The following is a 17,325-nucleotide window of genomic DNA, read 5'->3' as shown; positions in this document are numbered from 1 at the left end:
CCTTGGATAAGTGGTATAAGATCAAATCAACAGATTCAATTGAGATTGCTGTTTGCCTTCCATGAAATGGAAATCTGCAACTTGTGATTTTAGAGAGTGCAGAAGAGAAGGGGGAGCACGTGCACAAATCTTCTGCTAATGTGAGTAAAATGCTTGTGTGCAAAGTTACTTGTAGGAGTGAGAAACTGATTGAAGATACTATGGACTGCAGAATAATCAGTTGTCAAAGGGCAGAGACATGCTTATAAAGAAGATATTGCTCAAATGCAAAGGCCAGAATACAGAGGGCTATTTTAGGCATGCTCAGTAGATTCCCCACCCCACTTTTTCACATCTGTATGTGATGCTACAAATGTCTATTTCCCCCCTCAATTACAAAAGAGGTTTTGTTGTGTGCCACAGGAAACTGCTCTGCGAGAAACACAATTCCAGATCTCCCCTGAGCATGTGGAACTAGTTGCATAATTCTTTGGATCCTTCATATTATGTTGGGTATGTCTGCTCAGTACCCACCTTTCATTAGGTCTTTAACAAACTGAAATCTATTGTACAGTGGGAGAGTGATCCTTCAAGGTAGAGTTTCAAATTGTGCTCTGGACAAGAAACTGGGATCAGACTAACTGTGTGCTAGTGACTCACCTGGGATCATTGACTTGGTCATTGTCAGGAGTAACAAAGGAAATAGATTTTAAGTTATTTTTCTAGTATTGATCAGTCCTATTCTTCAATTGTATAATCTTCTCTGTTTGCCTGGGTTGGTGGGAATGACAGGGAGAGGTACGTGAGGAGTAAATTTCGGAATTTTGAGCCATGGAACTTGTCCCTTTATTTTCCTTACAGGTACTAATATGGTTAATGCTGGAAACATGAATGGGTCTGGAAATTTGATGGATTTCTTGGATGAACCTTTCCCCGATGTTGGGACATATGAGGACTTTCATACCATTGATTGGTTGAGGGAGAAGTCACGTGACACAGACAGGCATAGAAAGGTAAGGGGAAAAAATATTTCAAAAGCAGGGAGCATTTCAGATAGCTAAAGTGGTAGATTATTTACCCCTACACACCCAAATTGATAGGTCTGACCTTTTCATAAACCACTTTAAGATTATATTACAATCACGTGTATAAAATGTTACGAAATAAAGAAATCAAAATGACTGAAGTAATACTTTAAGAAAAGGTTGAAGGAACTTGCCATCAAAGACAAGTCACATTTCAAAATCCACTTCTGGAGGAATATGAATCTTTAGACTACTGCAGGGATTCTCAACATGGTGCTCTCTGAATGTTTCTGGTCTACAACTCTGATGATGGTGATATTTTCATTATTTATACCCCACCCATCATCCCTGAGTATTAGCCATGTTGGCTGGGACTGATGGAGGTTGGAGTTCAGCAACATCTGGAGGCACCATGTTGGCAATCCCTGTCTTTCTCAATGCTTAAATTATTCTTTCAAAATAATGTATACAGTCATACCTCGGGTTAAAGTCACTTCAAGTTGAGTGTTTTCAGGTTATGCTCTGCGGCGACCTGGAAGTAACGGAATGCATTATTTCCGGGTTTCGCCGCTCGTGCATGTGCAGACGCTCAAAATGACGTCACGTGCATGTGCAGAAGCAGCAAATTGGGTTGCATTCTTCTCAGGATGCAAACGGGGCTCTGGAACAGATCCCGTTCGCATCCAGAGGTACCACTGTACTGCATTATGTGGTTGTCTGTTAAGGGAAAGACCTAGAAGAAAATAAGCATCTTTTGCCTTACAGCAAGACAGACTATCAAATATCAGTGTCCAAATTTCATCAAGGAATCCTAACTTCTCATGCATTTATGTGAACCAAAACTCTGCTTTAATTGTATTCCATGCAAATCCTGTATACAAATTTGCAGTGTAAACAAATGCAAATATTATGCGATCAAAGCATACACATGTTGTTGTTTTTCTGTTGGGCTGCTTGGTTATATAGAACTGTACTATATAAAAATTGCATGTCTTTCAACTAAACACTATTTTCCCCCTTCCAGATTACAAACAAAAGCAAGGAGTCAATATGGGAGTTCATCAAAAGTTTACTAGATGCCTGGTCGGGATGGGTTGTGATGCTTCTTATAGGACTGCTGGCAGGTATTTTCAAGAAAGTCTTATGCTATGTTGACCAATGTAGACATTCTCAGCTTCCCTATGAGGGCATCTGCATAAATTGAGTTTATGCGTGCGATCCCTAACTTTTCAGCATGCCGAAGGGAAGATGTAGCTATGCTTCATGCTTTGGGATATGTGTGTAAAATTGCATGCTGAACATTGACCTAGATTTTTTTTTTATTAACCAGAAATAGGCGCTCTCTGTGAAAATATTCCTGTGAATGGAAATGCTTTAATGAGCTCTTGTTTTGTTGACACTAATATGCCCATTTCTTGGCCTTGACTAAATTTATGCTACAAAAATAGGCATTAATAAAAGGGAAGTTGTATCATTGGAAATGTGGAATCAAACTTGTAGCTCCCTGAATGGATTATATTCATCCTCTTTATCTATGCTTTTATTTTTCAAATGCCAAAAACTTCGATTTCTGTTCCAGATGTAGACCAAATAAGATTTTACAAACAGATTTCAACTATCACCAGGCTTAATTGCTGGGAACATTTTAGGTGAAGCCATAAACGGTGAGGAGGAATTAGAAGTATGTTTTTTTAAAAATCGCCTGAGCCAGGTCATTTTATAGCTATTTTATTTTCAGGCATTTTCCAGTTTACTAGCAACTCTGTTACTAACTGGTGTTTTGGCTTACTATCAGTTAATAGGCCATATATTCTCATAGTACTGCGATGACTGAAAAAGTGTAAAGAAAAGCAATAAATAAATAAATCCCTGAATTAAAATTGTTTGCCCAGGAAGGGCTTTTGCATGTGAACAGAACTTTGGTGTACATATGAAACAAGTTTACCCTTCATTACCAGTGTCCGTACAGATCCAAGAGTGCAGACCTTTAACTGTTTTCAGTGTTATGGTGAACGGAAAAACCTATACAGTTTTGGATCTCTTTGGGTGCACCAGCAAACTGAACCCAAGTGTTGGAGAACATATTTGGCAAATTACTGCTTCGTAATTTTTGGATTGGTCTGTATAAAACTATTGCAACACAGTCTCAGTACTGCATGATTCTTTAGCTACCACTGGATGTCGCTGTTGTGCTATATAATTTGAAAAAGCTATCAGATCAGATGTGTGCAAAAATAAAATAAAAAAGCCATTGTACATTTTAGTTGTATAGTGTAGGTAAATTATACCTTCTGGTCTTCACAATGTAAGTGACATCCCTTAAATCTTTTTTTTAAAATGTTTTCCTATTTTAAGTGACAGGGCATTGAGACTAATAAGCACACAAGATGCTTGCTTGTTCATCTGGTGGCCTGATCCTGGCATGAGACCTGCACAGTAGCCCCACCACCAGTTTTGACCTCGGTTTCGACCCCATTGATTTTATTGGCACATGGAGCAGTCTAGACGAGAACATATTTACTTGCGCTGCAAACATACTCTTGTCTGGCCGAATGAGCTTGCTTGTGTGCGATTAGGGGAGCCTGTTGTTTAGAAATTCTCTGTGCCGAGCCAAGAAAAGCAGATGGCATTTAAAAGGAAACATTGCACAGTAAACTCTACAGGAAGGTAAAAGAGAACTTCCCTTTATCTTCTGTTTTCCCAGGTCTCTCTCAACCCCCTAATGTGCGTTTTAAGGACACGTGTTCTTGAAATGGCCCCGCAGCCCTGAGACAATTTTGTGGATAGGGAGTCATAAATTACATATACAGTCGGAGAGTGAGATAAACTCTTATTTTGGTCACCACAGGGTGGTGATTCAACATAGAGTTGACTGTGAATGCCACCTGTTTATGGATTGATTCATATTAATGGGTTTTCTGTGAGAACCACATTCATTTCTCGTACATTCAAATGTCTGGGTTTTTCCCTTAGACATATACTTCGTGTATTAATGTCTGTCCCCCCCCCCCCTTGCCAGGCACATTAGCTGGAGTTATCGATTTGGCGGTGGACTGGATGACAGATCTGAAAGAAGGTGTCTGTTTATCAGCATTCTGGTACAGCCATGAGCAGTGTTGCTGGACATTTAACGAAACTTCTTTTGAGGACAGGGACAAATGTCCACAGTGGCAAAAGTGGTCTGAACTTCTAGTTAACCAGTCCGAGGTATGTCTACACCTTTCATATAATTTTCACTGTTCTTCCCTGCACAGTTAATATTTTAGCAAGGAACTCTCATTAAAATGTGTTCTGCTAAACTTGAAAGGAGCCCTGGAAAGATTATTGGTTTGCTGAAGGAAGGAGAAAGAAGGTGTGCTTTGTCATTGAAGTCTTATCTAATTACGACCAAGGCAAGTTAGTTCAAAACAATATGGAGCCTGCAAATTACCTGAAATTCACAGGAGAGGGGGTGTGCCACTCACTGCGCTTGCTTCTATGACTTGAACATGTGCAAAGTTTTGCTCATAAGCACAGCAGCTGAGACGATGCCATCTTTCATCTGCAACCAACATGATCATATTCCGCATAGTTTTAAAGTTGTAATTCGACTAATTAAATTACCTAATACAGGACACCAGCACTATAGCCATGGCACTATGCTGGCTCTCATGGAGTTACAGGGTGTTTAAGAGCATTATTGGAATCACTCTCCTCGTTCACTTATGTACATGTCTAATGCTTGGCGGAACCACAGGGACATAGAAAGCTGCCTTTGTCCATTAGTCCATTTGGCTTAGCATGTCCTGTGCTGACCAAAAGAGACTCTCCGGGGATTTGAATGGCAGGCTTTCCCAGCATACCTGAAAGCACCAGGGATTGACCTTGGAACCCTTTGCATGCAGAGCATGTGCTCTCCACCACTGAAATATGGCTGCCTCCCTTTCTAATTGCTATTGTACGAACTTTATATCCTCCTGTCACTTTTATGAAACGTTTGCACTAAGAATGGAAAATTATTAGCTTTATGTAGGCAATCCTTAAAGGGCAGTGTCTCGGATGTAATATTTTCAGACTCTTCCTTATCTGCGCCTGATGAATTCTGCTTGTCATAGCTAATGGAATTTGACAGATTGAAGACATGGATATAGATGGATATTTTTGCAACACCATTTTACCCTGAGGTTTCATGCCTTTTCGTGGCTTCAGAGCTGTTTGTCACTCTGCAGTTATGAATTCTGACACCTGTCAGAATTGTCTTAATTAGTGTGTGTGTGTGTGTGAGAGAGAGAGAGAGAGAGAGAGAGAGAGAACACCACTATAGCAGATGCCTGGTGTATAAAAATATTGAAGCAAATCAGACAGCTACCGTATCCCGTGTTCCTTCTGTTTTTCCTTCTGCATAACGGTACTCGCTAAGCCCACATGGATGTAGCTGGGGGGTGGGGGGTGGGCAGGGGATCAAGTAAAACAGTAGAAATACTTAACTAACCAACCAATCAGGTCAGTTCTGCCCCCTAACAAAAACCCTGGCTACGCCCATGTAAGCCCACAAAACACTAAGGCAGGGATGGGAAACATGTGACTCTCCAAAAGTTGTCAGACTCTCCTATCAGCCGAAGGCTGAACTGCCAGTGGTCATACTAGGAGCTGCAGACCAGAAACACAGGTTCCCCACTCTTGCTTGCAACATTGGTCCAGTGCACCCTACTGCTTTGACAGTCCAAGACCAATTTTGTGCCAGTTTCCATATCAAAACTGTCCTTGGGAGGTGAATGGGTGCCAAAAGCTATGTCACCTGTAAGTCAACTGTCCTGTAGTTATTGAATACAAGAGGCGGTGTAGTATTGGGCTCAGCCATTGGGCAACTAAACCAGCTGTGTTAGGACAACAGTAAACAATGGTTTGTGTACCCCCTCTCCTTCGGAGCTAGAGGCGGAGGGAAGGCTCCAGAGGGATGGCGGAGAGGGTCCCAGTAGGGAGAGAGGCAGCCCGTCCGCTGGGGAAGGAAATCAGCGTAACACCAGTAGAGAAGGGGGGCAGATGGGGGAATTGGAGAGGAGGCTCCAAGACTCCTCGCCGGAGACCAGCGGAGAGAGTACGGGTCCTCCGCTGCCCACACCCTCCCTGCGCAGAAGGCTTCCGCGCAGGGAGTCTAGGCGGAGACTAGGCGTCAAGGAACTTTTGTGCTGGAAGAAGTTTAAGAAACGCCCACTGACGGATTCTGCCAGCGACTGAGACAGTCACGATGCTGGAGGCTGTTCAGTCAGAAAGGGTTTAACCAGGTAACCTCGCCAGGAGTGGCGCCAACTTACGCACAAGAAACCCCTAAATCCATTACAGGTACGGACACCAAAATTCAGTTAATTAAAAATGGAAGTGGAAGCTTGAGGTCTTCTCGCTGCCATACCAGAGAAGGAGGTTGGGGATACACAGCCCATAAGCTAATGCATGATGTAACCCTAAAGCATGGTTTTCTTTCTGGCCAAGTCAAGCCATTGCCTCTCAACATACACCTTGCGGGGTTGAGGCCAAAATTCTGCTGTAAGTTCCTTGGAGGAAGGATGAACCAAGTAACACCCATGGTTTGATTTTGACTGATGAAAGGAAATGAAAGTACCTTAGGGGCATTCAAATACTTATGGGAAAAGCTGAGTCTCAAAGCATGGGTGGAAAAGGTCTTCTTTTATCTCTGTGGGACTTAGGCTGAAGACATATGTAACATTTTGAGCATGAGAGATCTGGGTACACACAGTCTCCACGCCACAAAACATTCATTTCCAGAGCAGAGAATGCATATTCTCAAACCAGTTCCACCAGATTTAGGTTTTTCGAAAATAGGCAGCCTTCCTAGCCTTTCTCTAAAATATATATTTTCAGTTTTTATATCTGTGATTTAAGGGGTGGGAGTGGTAGGAACCAAGCCCAGCAATAGTTTAGCTACATCAAGAGGACAAAGAGGTTCTCTTCCAAGTATTTTGAGAACCAAATTTTCAAGAGCAGCCTCTCTTAACTCCAAGGCTATTCACACTGGTATGGACCTTGATTTGCAAACAAAGCCCATCCTGTAAAGGAATAATGATTATTGCCATAGCTGGCTCTTGTTTAAAGCTCTATGGGAAGACGTTCATGGGGAAATTTAAACAAATGCTCTTCAGCTGTGGCAATAAGGATTACTCACGGCTTCAGTAAGTGTCAAAACAGAGATGCCATTAATATTTTCTTTAGCTGGGGATAAGCAAATCCAGCTGTCAAAATTGGTGAGAAGAGCCACCCAATTAATAATTGTTCTGTGCAAATAGGTAAGACAAAGGGACTAGTGGGAGGTGTGGGCAGACCCACGCCTGCTGAGTGGTAATCCCTTTTTAGCTTTTGCAGCAGTAAAACATTTGGAGCCATCCTATGGTGAAATGCCATTCTTACTCATGTACAAGGAGCTTCACAGTGATTTCATGTGATTTAACAAGGGGTTAAGGACCCAGCTATTAGATGAGCTGCTAGCTGAATCCTCCCTTATCCGGTGTACGGACCACAGGAAACTGCCATATCCTGAGCTGGGAACATTCATAGAATAGAATTATAGAATTGCAGTTCAGGAATATGCAGCTTTCCAATATGGGGATTAAACCTGCAATCTTGGCATTATCACCACCATGCTCTAACCAGTTGAGCTATCCAGTTGGCTGGTCCAGTTTGCTAAGTAATGTCTACACTGAATGGCAGCCGGCCCGGGATTTCAGGTCGGAGTCTTTCCCAGTCTGTATGGGCAGCGATTGAACCAGAGAGCTTCTGCCCTCAAGGCAAATGCTCTCCCACTAAACTGTGGCTCTTAGCACAGCCTTCGTTTCTTGCCAGTAAGGGTTACTTCAGGGGTATCCAATCTGGTGCCACCAAATGGTTGCATGACTCCAACTCTCATGACCATAAGGGAATTCTGGCTGGGGCTGATAGGAGTTGTAGTCCAGCAATATTCATACTGAGAGTTACTTACATCTACTTACTTCCACTTTGCATTACAGTATCTTAAAAAAGAAAAACACTATTGACTGTGTGGGGAGGGAATGGGTGACAATTCAAGTTTTCCCCCTGACTGCCTGTATCTGTGTTCATTTGTCCTGCATAATCCTTGCTTTTTAGGGATTATGGGGCAGACCCTTTTCTACATGTGTTGAGCAATTTCTCTCTTGGGCAGTTAATGAACATTTTCCAAATGTCGCTCCAGCTCCCACAGTGGTTTAGCATCTGTTTAAATATGGTTTGCAGTATAGTTGTGGCGGCCATGCACTGTATTTATAAAGAGTTTGGTGTTTCCTATCCCCAGCTGCATTTTCTGTATGAATTGCTTTACTGTGCGTGCCGCACAGATAACACGTAGCCCAATTCTGCGACAACTTAACCCCGATGTAGGTCTCCCTGAGTTCTGCAGTGCTGGCTCCTGCTTAAGTGTGTGCAGAACTGCAGTCAAGAAGCAGATATTTGTACTGTTGGAGAAACACTGGGCGTCTCCAGCCGGTTGCTATGTGGCTGGAGGGAGACAAGTGCAACTGCAAATTTAGGTGTCACTCCAGCACAGAAAATACTTAGAAAAAACCAAACAGACTTTTTGCAGTTGGGAAAGTGATGGGAAATTGCATTGAAAAGTGTGGGGTGCACGAATTATCAATAGGGAGATGTATTAACACCCCACAAGCAAATTGGAATGAATGCTCATTGTCATGCAACCACCCCATAAACAAATCAGAAGGAATGCTTAGTACAGACTGCCTAAGCTATGTGCAAGCAAATTGGGATGGTGGCTGAATAAATGGGTTATTTGGAGGAACTCAGTGACTATGTAATAATGGCCGCTGAGCGCTTTCCCAGCGGGTGATGGTTGTGGCCCCTCGCTCTCAGCCACCATCCACACTAGCCTGGGCACGCGTGTTTGCTTGCCCCTCAAAGAGAATTCTCCTCAGCCGGTGGGATCTTGGGGCCGGTTTTCCCACCCAAAAGCGTTTTTCAAATGAGCCAATTTGTGCCCCCCCCCCCCAGGAGGGCAGTACCTTGCTTTCTGGCCAGCCGTTGGCTGCTGCCTTTGGAGGAGATCAGTGACAATGTAATAAATACAGTAAGCCCTCAACTTACGTGCATTTAACTTGCATACATTCAGTTTTACGTGCTTGGCAAAAACATAAAAAATAAATAAAAAGGAGGTATGCATCCTTTGGCAATCCCACCTGCCATTGCTCCTAGTGTGTTTTGACTATATGTGATTTTGGCTTCAGGCGTGATCCCCAGAATGTAACCCTTGCATAAGTGGTGGGCTTTCTTTGCTGCAATAGCCCTGTCATTAAATTCAGGGAAGAAACCTAGCCCCAAAGCGTCTCTTATTTATATAGCAACTAGCAGAAACATAGTACTTGTTGGATTGGTTTAACAGTTGTTTGTTCTTGGTTTCTTTCTCTCTCTCTTTCCTCCCTCTAGGGTGCAAGCGCTTACATTCTAAATTATTTTCTTTACATTTTGTGGGCTCTATTGTTTGCTTTCCTGGCTGTCTCCCTTGTCCGGGTTTTTGCTCCCTACGCCTGCGGCTCTGGAATTCCAGAGGTAAGGGTTTTTTTTGCTTTCATTCTGGATTGACAGGCATTTCAAAATGGGGGGGTGGGAATAATTTCCTAATTTCCAATGCTTGAGGGTGGTTTAGAGTGAAGGTTTGAAAAAGACGTAGGGGAATCTGCTAAAGGAGATGGAATCGGGAGTGAAAATGAAGAAACCTTTTGGCGTTAAAGTAGCATCTGATTTGTATTTTTAGAGACTTAGCTTTCACAAGTCTTAAAAACAACAACACCTCTTGAAAATTTGCATCGGCTTCACAAAATCTAGAGCTGCCAACCACTTTTGTTCTTCCTGCCTTCCAGATAAAGACCATCTTGAGTGGTTTCATTATAAGGGGCTACCTGGGCAAATGGACCCTCTTAATCAAAACAGTAACCTTGGTTCTGGTGGTGTCTTCCGGACTCAGCCTTGGCAAAGAAGGGCCGCTGGTGCATGTGGCTTGTTGCTGTGGCAACTTTTTCAGCAGCCTCTTCTCCAAGTACAGCAAGAACGAGGGAAAGAGACGAGAGGTAACGTCGGGCTTTGCAATTTCCTCGCCTCACCTCGTAAACTTATGTGTATTTTCCACAGACTCTTTAACTTGCGTGTGTGTCATTATTTCCGTGCTTAGGTGCTTTCAGCCGCCGCTGCCGCCGGTGTGTCTGTTGCCTTTGGAGCACCAATCGGTGGTGTCCTTTTTAGCCTAGAAGAGGTAAGAAGCAACTTGGGCTATGCAGAAACCCACAGGTTTCCGGAAGATTCTATGCAGGCCACACTCAGGCCACATCCGTACCAGAGCAAAGAAACCTGGGATCTGTGGCTTGTTAAGGATGCTGTGAGTTGTAAGGAGGACCTTATTCTTGCACAGAGCTGCAATTCTCATAATTGCTAGGAAGGGGGATTGGTTGGTTGTTAAAGTGCTCAGGGAATTAATAGCTCTGTGAGGGGACTAGCATTCTGCTAAAAAACTCTCAGAAACTTGTGAGTAGTGACCCTCCCAGTTTCCTATTTAGCAGATGAGTAGGTGCTGTGGTCTAAACTACAGAGCCTAGGGCTTGCCGATCAGAAGGTCAGCGGTTTGAATCCCCGCGACGGGGTGAGCTCAAGTAGCTCGCTCCCTGCTCCTGCCAACCTAGCAGTTCAAAAGCACGTCAAAGTGCAAGTAGATAAATAGGTACCGCTTTGGTGGGAAGGTAAACGGTGTTTCCGTGCGGTGCTCTGGTTCGCCAGAAGCGGCTTAGTCATGCTGGCCACATGACCCGGAAGCTGTACTCCGGCTCCCTCGGCCAATAAAGCGAGATGAGTGCCGCAACCCCAGAGTCGTCCCCGACTGGACCTAACAGTCAGGGGTCCCTTTACCTAGGCTGCCACTGCTACTCTGGTGCAGCTGCCACTGCCGGTTCCCTTTCCTTTCCCCAGCACCATCCCAAAGTCTGGGAAAGAGCTGATTCCCCTCCACAATGTATTTGCATAAATCTACATGGATATCTCAAAATTAATACAGCACAGTTTTTCTTCCCTATGGCACTCTGTTGTCCTCTCCCAGAGTCTGGGTGGGGGTGGGTGGGATCTTTTTACAGATTTGTGTGATAGAGACAGTGCACCCTTTCCCTCACAAATCTCAGGGGAATACAGTTGTACCTTGGAAGTCGAACAGTTTAGTTCCCAAACATTTTGGCTCCCGAACATCACAAACCCAGAAGTGACTGTTCCGGTTTACAAACTATTTTTGGAAGCTGAGCGTCCGACGGGGCTTCCGCGGCTTTCAATTGGCCGCAGGAGCTTTCTGCAGCCAATCAGAAGCCACGTTTTGGTTTTGGAAGTTGAACGGACTTCCGGAATGGATTCCGTTCGTCTTCCAAGGTACGACTGTACCTTTGAAAGCAATGGATATGGGCATGTTCTAAAATGCACTGTATAACTTAATGCTGATTCCCAATGGGAAACACTCTGGCTGTTATTGATTGATTCTATTTTCTCTCAGGTGAGTTATTATTTTCCGCTGAAGACTCTCTGGAGATCCTTTTTTGCTGCCCTCGTTGCCGCTTTTACCCTGAGATCCATCAATCCATTTGGAAACAGCCGCCTGGTTCTGTTTTATGTGGAGTATCACACGCCTTGGTACATGGCCGAACTTTTCCCCTTCATTCTGCTGGGAGTTTTTGGAGGTTTGTGGGGGACGCTTTTCATCCGATGCAACATTGCCTGGTGCAGGAGACGCAAAACCACCAAGCTTGGAAAGTACCCGGTCTTAGAGGTCATCGTGGTGACTGCCATCACTGCCATCATTGCTTTCCCCAATCCGTACACTCGCAGGAGCACCAGCGAGCTCATCTCAGAACTGTTCAACGACTGCGGCGCTCTGGAGTCCTCACAGCTCTGCGACTACATAAATGACCCCAATATGACGAGGCCTGTGGACGATATTCCTGACAGACCGGCTGGGATTGGAGTGTACATGGCTATGTGGCAACTCGCCCTGGCTCTGGTTTTTAAAATCATCATCACAATATTTACCTTTGGTATGAAGGTAAGTTGCAGTGTCTGTGTCAATTTTGTGGCAATCTGGTCTCCAATTTTTATTTTTATTTTTTAAAGTGGTTTAGATGTAATGCCTTAACAGACCATGGCTTAACTCCCAGAAGTGCAGGAGCGAAGACCCCACAGTTTTGGCAGTGTGCACTAAGATGCTGCATGCTCACTTTGAAACCATTGCTTTCTTTTGCACAGTTCATTCTAGTTCAGAGAATAGAGCTTGGAAACCATTGCATTCTGGGTAGTCAAATCAATTGGATGTCAAGTGTGAGACGTACTTCCCTCTGGAGTCACATGGAGTCATACATTCCCCCCCCCCCATCTCTTTTGTGCATCCCTTAACTGATGCAAGAGGATAAACTGTATAAACCCAATTCACAAATAGTGTAACATGAGCAACTTGGCACCTCCCCATTTCTTGTGTTGAAGGAATTTTTGACATGGCAGCATTCTGGCAAGGCTCAGCTTCCCCCTTCTCTAGACTCCTTAAGCTTTTCTGAAATCCCTGGATTGAAATAAGAACTTATGGGCTGCTGACAGGAAGTAAAGTTGTTGCATTAGCTGACCAATGTTAAATGGCAGCCTAATCAACTTGTCATGCCATTGGCAAAAACTACACTGGAAGTATTTTAATTTTGTTTTGGACGGTGTCCAAAGGCTGGGGAGAATGTGCAATTGGACAGAGTTGTTCCGAATGCCTAAACTGCTGACAGCACATGAGGTCCCTTTATGATCTGATTGTGGCAACTTTTTGATTTGACCGATTGTGGTTTCATGTGCCAAGACCTTCCAATTTGTGTCTGTGTTGTTAAGAGTTCATTTTGTGTGCATCCCACGAGCTTGCTTTCAAACAAAACTCACATATTAGCTCGGATAGGTTTGCAGGGCAAGTATGAGACATAACTTGAAAAACACACAAATACCAGTGGCGTGGAATGGTTGTTTGGCTCAGCATAGTTGCCTCTCTCTGCTTTTGTTCTGGCCCACCAGACCCAGACCCGAAGTAAGAATGTTAGCACCCCAGATCCAATCTTCACCCTCAAAAACGCTACATGGGGGAGAATCTTTTCTGAAGTGCTTTTTCCATTCTATACTTTTCTGGTATAATTTCAAAAAATTCATTCCATGGCCGTGAACTGGAAATGGACCTTATTAAACGAAAACCTGCTATATGTTCTCCTCTGCTCGTCTTTTATTGTTTTCTTTATTTGTAAAAATCACCTTTATTTTAATACTGAATTAAGACCTCCTGTTTTTCTGGCTAGGTGTGGTGAGGAATTTTTACAGATGAAAACTTCCACGCACAAAAGATTGGGAATTCAATATGAGCTTAACTGTTGGAAAAGATATGCATGTCATGTAGCATGAAAAGGTTAAATTAGCTTTGGGAACATAACTTAGAGTGAGCTAGCTATTTCTATGTCAGCAAAAGCTTGCATGCCGTATACTTGTATGCTGAACTTAACATTCAGCATCAAGAGACACACAATGGCTTCTGAGTTTAGATATTTTATGGTTTTATACTGCTATGTGGTATCTTAATGTAATGTTGTATACCAACCTCAGAACCTATGTATTAAAGGGTGGGTTATAAAATAATAATAATAATAATAATAATATAATATAAATGCTCTGTTAATTTGTTGTTAGTCACGTTTATTAATAATGGTAAGGTTGTTATTGTATACGAGTGGGCACTGCAACAAAATGTTGCAGTATATCTTCCCTTCTAGGAAAGAGATCCAGCTGCTTGGCCCTTGTTAGTTACTAAGGTGCCTCATAGCTTAGTCCTTTACTGCTGCTAATTGAAATGGTTTCACATATTACAAGGAAGCAGAAGAAAGCGAAGTAGAAATAAAGTTATATCCCCTAATTTTGTAATTCTGGCATGGAGAATAAACTCGCACGAAATCTGAGTTAATGATCTGTGCTTGCTCCAAATACAGTGGAACCTCGTTTTATGTACTGTCCTCCTTATGAATGCTTCAGCTTACGAGCTCCACTAACCCAGAAGTAGATGCTCCTGGTTACAAACTTTGCCCCGGGATGCCAGCGGAGGTTGCACACCGGTGCGCCATTAGCGAAAGCGTGCCTCATGTTAAGAACGGTTTCGGGTTACAAACGGACCTCCATAACTAATTAAATTTACCACTGTACAGGGACATCTTATTTCATGGAAAGTGTGCTAGTTCCCACTTTGTACATTGCATTTCACTGGAAATGTGAAAGGAGAAATCCGATTCAGATTTTGTTTCTTCTCCTACCGTGTCCTCAGGAAGACTAACATTGTCAGCCTATGTGCTGAAGACATCTAAGGCTGCAAATCCTACCTTGCTTACAGGGCAGCAAACCTTGTTGAATTCAACAGGGCTTGCTTCTCTCACTTCATCTCTGTAGTACTAACTGGACTTTAATAAGATGGTACTGGGGTTCAGACTTTGATGCTAAATAATTTCATTACACACGCACAAACACTTGCCTTGGCTTGAGAAATAGCTTTATTATGAAATATGCAATGTATATCTTGCCAGGATGGAGCGAGCAAGTGGAGTGACTGATGTTTTTATTTCACCTTCTGCCTGCTATTCTGACTGGTGACTTGATTGCACACCAGGCAAGGCAAGGCGTAATTCACAAAGCTCTTGACAAGCAGGGATGCCGGAATGAACCGCCTGATTTCACCTGTGAAAAGCCAGGCTCCTTGTTAAACATTTTTATGCTGCGTTTGACATGTAATTCAAATCCAATCTAAATTATACAGAAAAGGGCAGTAATAAAGTTGTAAAGTATGCCAAAATGAGCCCCTGTCACAACCCAAGGGCTGTGATAATAATAATTTTTATTATTTAAACCCTGCCCGTCTGGCTGGGTTTCCCCAACCACTCTGGGCAGATTACAGCATATCTAAAGACATAATAAAAACATCAAGCATTAAAAACCTCCCGGTACAGGGCTGCCTTCAGATGTCTTCTAAAAGTTGTATAATTCTTTATCTCCTTGACATCTGAAGGGAGGGCGTTCCACAAGGAAGGCGCCCCTACCTGTGGCCCTCTCAGTGCTGTTGAGCTCTGACAAAATTAAGATCTGTATGCATCATTTATGTCAGAGGGAGCTGGTAAAGTAGGGCTGATTTCCCTTGTCATTCTGGTAACATTGCCTTGTCGATGTGACCCTACCTTGTGGCTGGATTTATATTTTGCCACATGTAAAGAAGTAGGCTCTAGTTTTGAAAGCTTACATTCAACCCGTCTGCTTAGGTATCCTTTTTAAGTGTGGTATATAACAAACTGAACAGGTTTAATCCACAGAAAGATTGTGGATTAAAATTTGGCATGAGATGTGTTCGCAAGTTATGTATTACTTTAAAATCGTCTTCATTATATGTAGTCAAGCTGACCTTTTGAGAATCTGACTTTTCACTTCTGCTTATGTTATTTGAGATCCCTTCAGGACTCTTCATACCTAGTATGGCTGTGGGAGCTATCGCTGGAAGAATAGTTGGCATCGGAGTGGAGCAGTTGGCCTACCATCACCATGACTGGATCATCTTCCGGAACTGGTGCAGGCCAGGAGCTGACTGTGTTACCCCAGGACTTTACGCCATGGTGGGAGCTGCAGCTTGTTTAGGTACAATATGTGACTTTTCTCTTGGTTGTATGTAATGTGGTATTTAAATAGGGACGCGGATGGCACTCTGGTCTAAACCGCCGAGCTTCTTGGGCTTGCCGATCAGAAGGTTGGTGGTTCGAATCCCCACAACGGAGATTCATTGCTGGGACCTTTTTTTCAGTTTTAAGAAATACATTCATGGATGTATTTACTGATGTAATGCTACTTTATAGAAGATAGTTTTAACCTCTCTCATGCCTGGTTGTGTTTTTTTTTTAAATAAACTTTATATTGAAAAAATCAATGGTGCTTCTGATTTAGGATTCGTAGGTTATACTGATATACTGCTAAAGGTACCCATGTATGTTGCAAATTGTTTCCATTACCAAAGGTCCTCTCTCTCTCTTTCGACAGGCGGAGTCACCAGAATGACAGTCTCTCTTGTTGTGATCATGTTTGAGTTAACAGGAGGATTGGAGTACATAGTACCCTTGATGGCTGCAGCTGTCACTAGCAAATGGGTAGCTGATGCCTTTGGCAAAGAAGGGATCTACGAGGCACACATACATTTGAACGGCTATCCGTTTCTGGATGTGAAGGATGAGTTCACCCACAGAACACTGGCCACTGATGTCATGAGACCTAGGCGCGGAGAGCCGCCTCTCTCCGTCCTGACCCAAGACAGCATGACGGTGGAAGATGTGGAGACTTTAATCAAGGAGACAGACTACAACGGCTTTCCAGTGGTGGTTTCTAAAGACTCTGAACGCCTTATAGGCTTTGCACAGAGGCGGGAGTTGATTCTTGCCATAAGTAAGTAATGAGTCTGTATCATCCAGAGACATGCTTACTGCTATAGATGACATAGAAGAAGAACAGAGGAGAGGAGTAAGAGAGCTGTGTAGGGATGAGGGATCAGGTCTCAAAAGACCTAAGGTTGGCATGTCATCTCAGTGATTCACTAGGTAGGGAGAGTGTGGAGGCCGCTGTTTCTTGGCCCTGCTGCCTTCACCCCTTGCAGAGCAGGCTCCGTACCAATGTGTGGAAAGTGATGGAGGCAACAGAGCCAGTGAGAGCATTCCTGCTCCACCATCATTCCAATGGAATCATGTACGGGTTGAATGCCTGAGTAGGACTTATGCCTCCTTTTGAAGCTCTGCTTTAAAGAGTATAGTTGGGGTTGTATCCAATGCAGTGGCAAATGTGTTCTGCAGGAGAATGCATAATCAAGTTGCTTTTAATGCCATTGTGCAGTAAATTGCGCAATCTCTTTCACGATGAGTTTCTGCTTGGACAACTGTTTCGTTGGATTCCTCATTCCGCAACTCATTCATCGGCTAGCACAAGAGTCATTGTGCTAGTGGACAGAGGATGTTGGGTACAACCTATCGATTCCTTCAGGATTAGCATCATAGCATAGTTTCCCCTCTGTTATTACTTCTGTACTTTGTCAGTCTGGGGTCCTTCCAATGTTGTGAACTGCAACTCGCATCAGAAAAGATTGGCAAAAGCAGCGTTACAGGAATATACTGTTTGAAGAGAGGAACCCTCAGTTTATATATGCTTCATTTCTCTCTTTCACTCTTCAGGCCCATACCTTATCCAATTTTTAAGTCTGATAAAC

The 17,325-nt window shown here is 43.4% G+C and overlaps 1 protein-coding gene across 1 annotated transcript in view; it reads left to right on the top strand.

Annotated features, from left to right (window-relative positions):
• The window catches only part of CLCN4 (chloride voltage-gated channel 4), a 29,855-nt gene that overhangs the window by 5,289 nt on the left and 7,241 nt on the right, over positions 1-17,325 (top strand). The window contains exons 2-10 of the mRNA XM_081001329.1: positions 841-992; positions 2,029-2,128; positions 4,024-4,211; positions 9,447-9,569; positions 9,881-10,087; positions 10,189-10,269; positions 11,542-12,087; positions 15,533-15,719; positions 16,116-16,514. Of these exons, the coding sequence (XP_080857455.1) occupies positions 849-992; positions 2,029-2,128; positions 4,024-4,211; positions 9,447-9,569; positions 9,881-10,087; positions 10,189-10,269; positions 11,542-12,087; positions 15,533-15,719; positions 16,116-16,514 (1,975 nt within the window). The 5' untranslated portion in view covers positions 841-848. The remainder of the gene's footprint in view (positions 1-840; positions 993-2,028; positions 2,129-4,023; positions 4,212-9,446; positions 9,570-9,880; positions 10,088-10,188; positions 10,270-11,541; positions 12,088-15,532; positions 15,720-16,115; positions 16,515-17,325) is intronic.

This window comes from Podarcis pityusensis, assembly GCF_964106645.2.
Source record: "Podarcis pityusensis genome assembly, chromosome: 4".
Taxonomy (NCBI): domain Eukaryota; kingdom Metazoa; phylum Chordata; class Lepidosauria; order Squamata; family Lacertidae; genus Podarcis; species Podarcis pityusensis.
The sequence above is the reverse complement of the archived record's forward strand: the minus strand, read 5'-3'. Positions and strand labels throughout refer to the sequence as shown.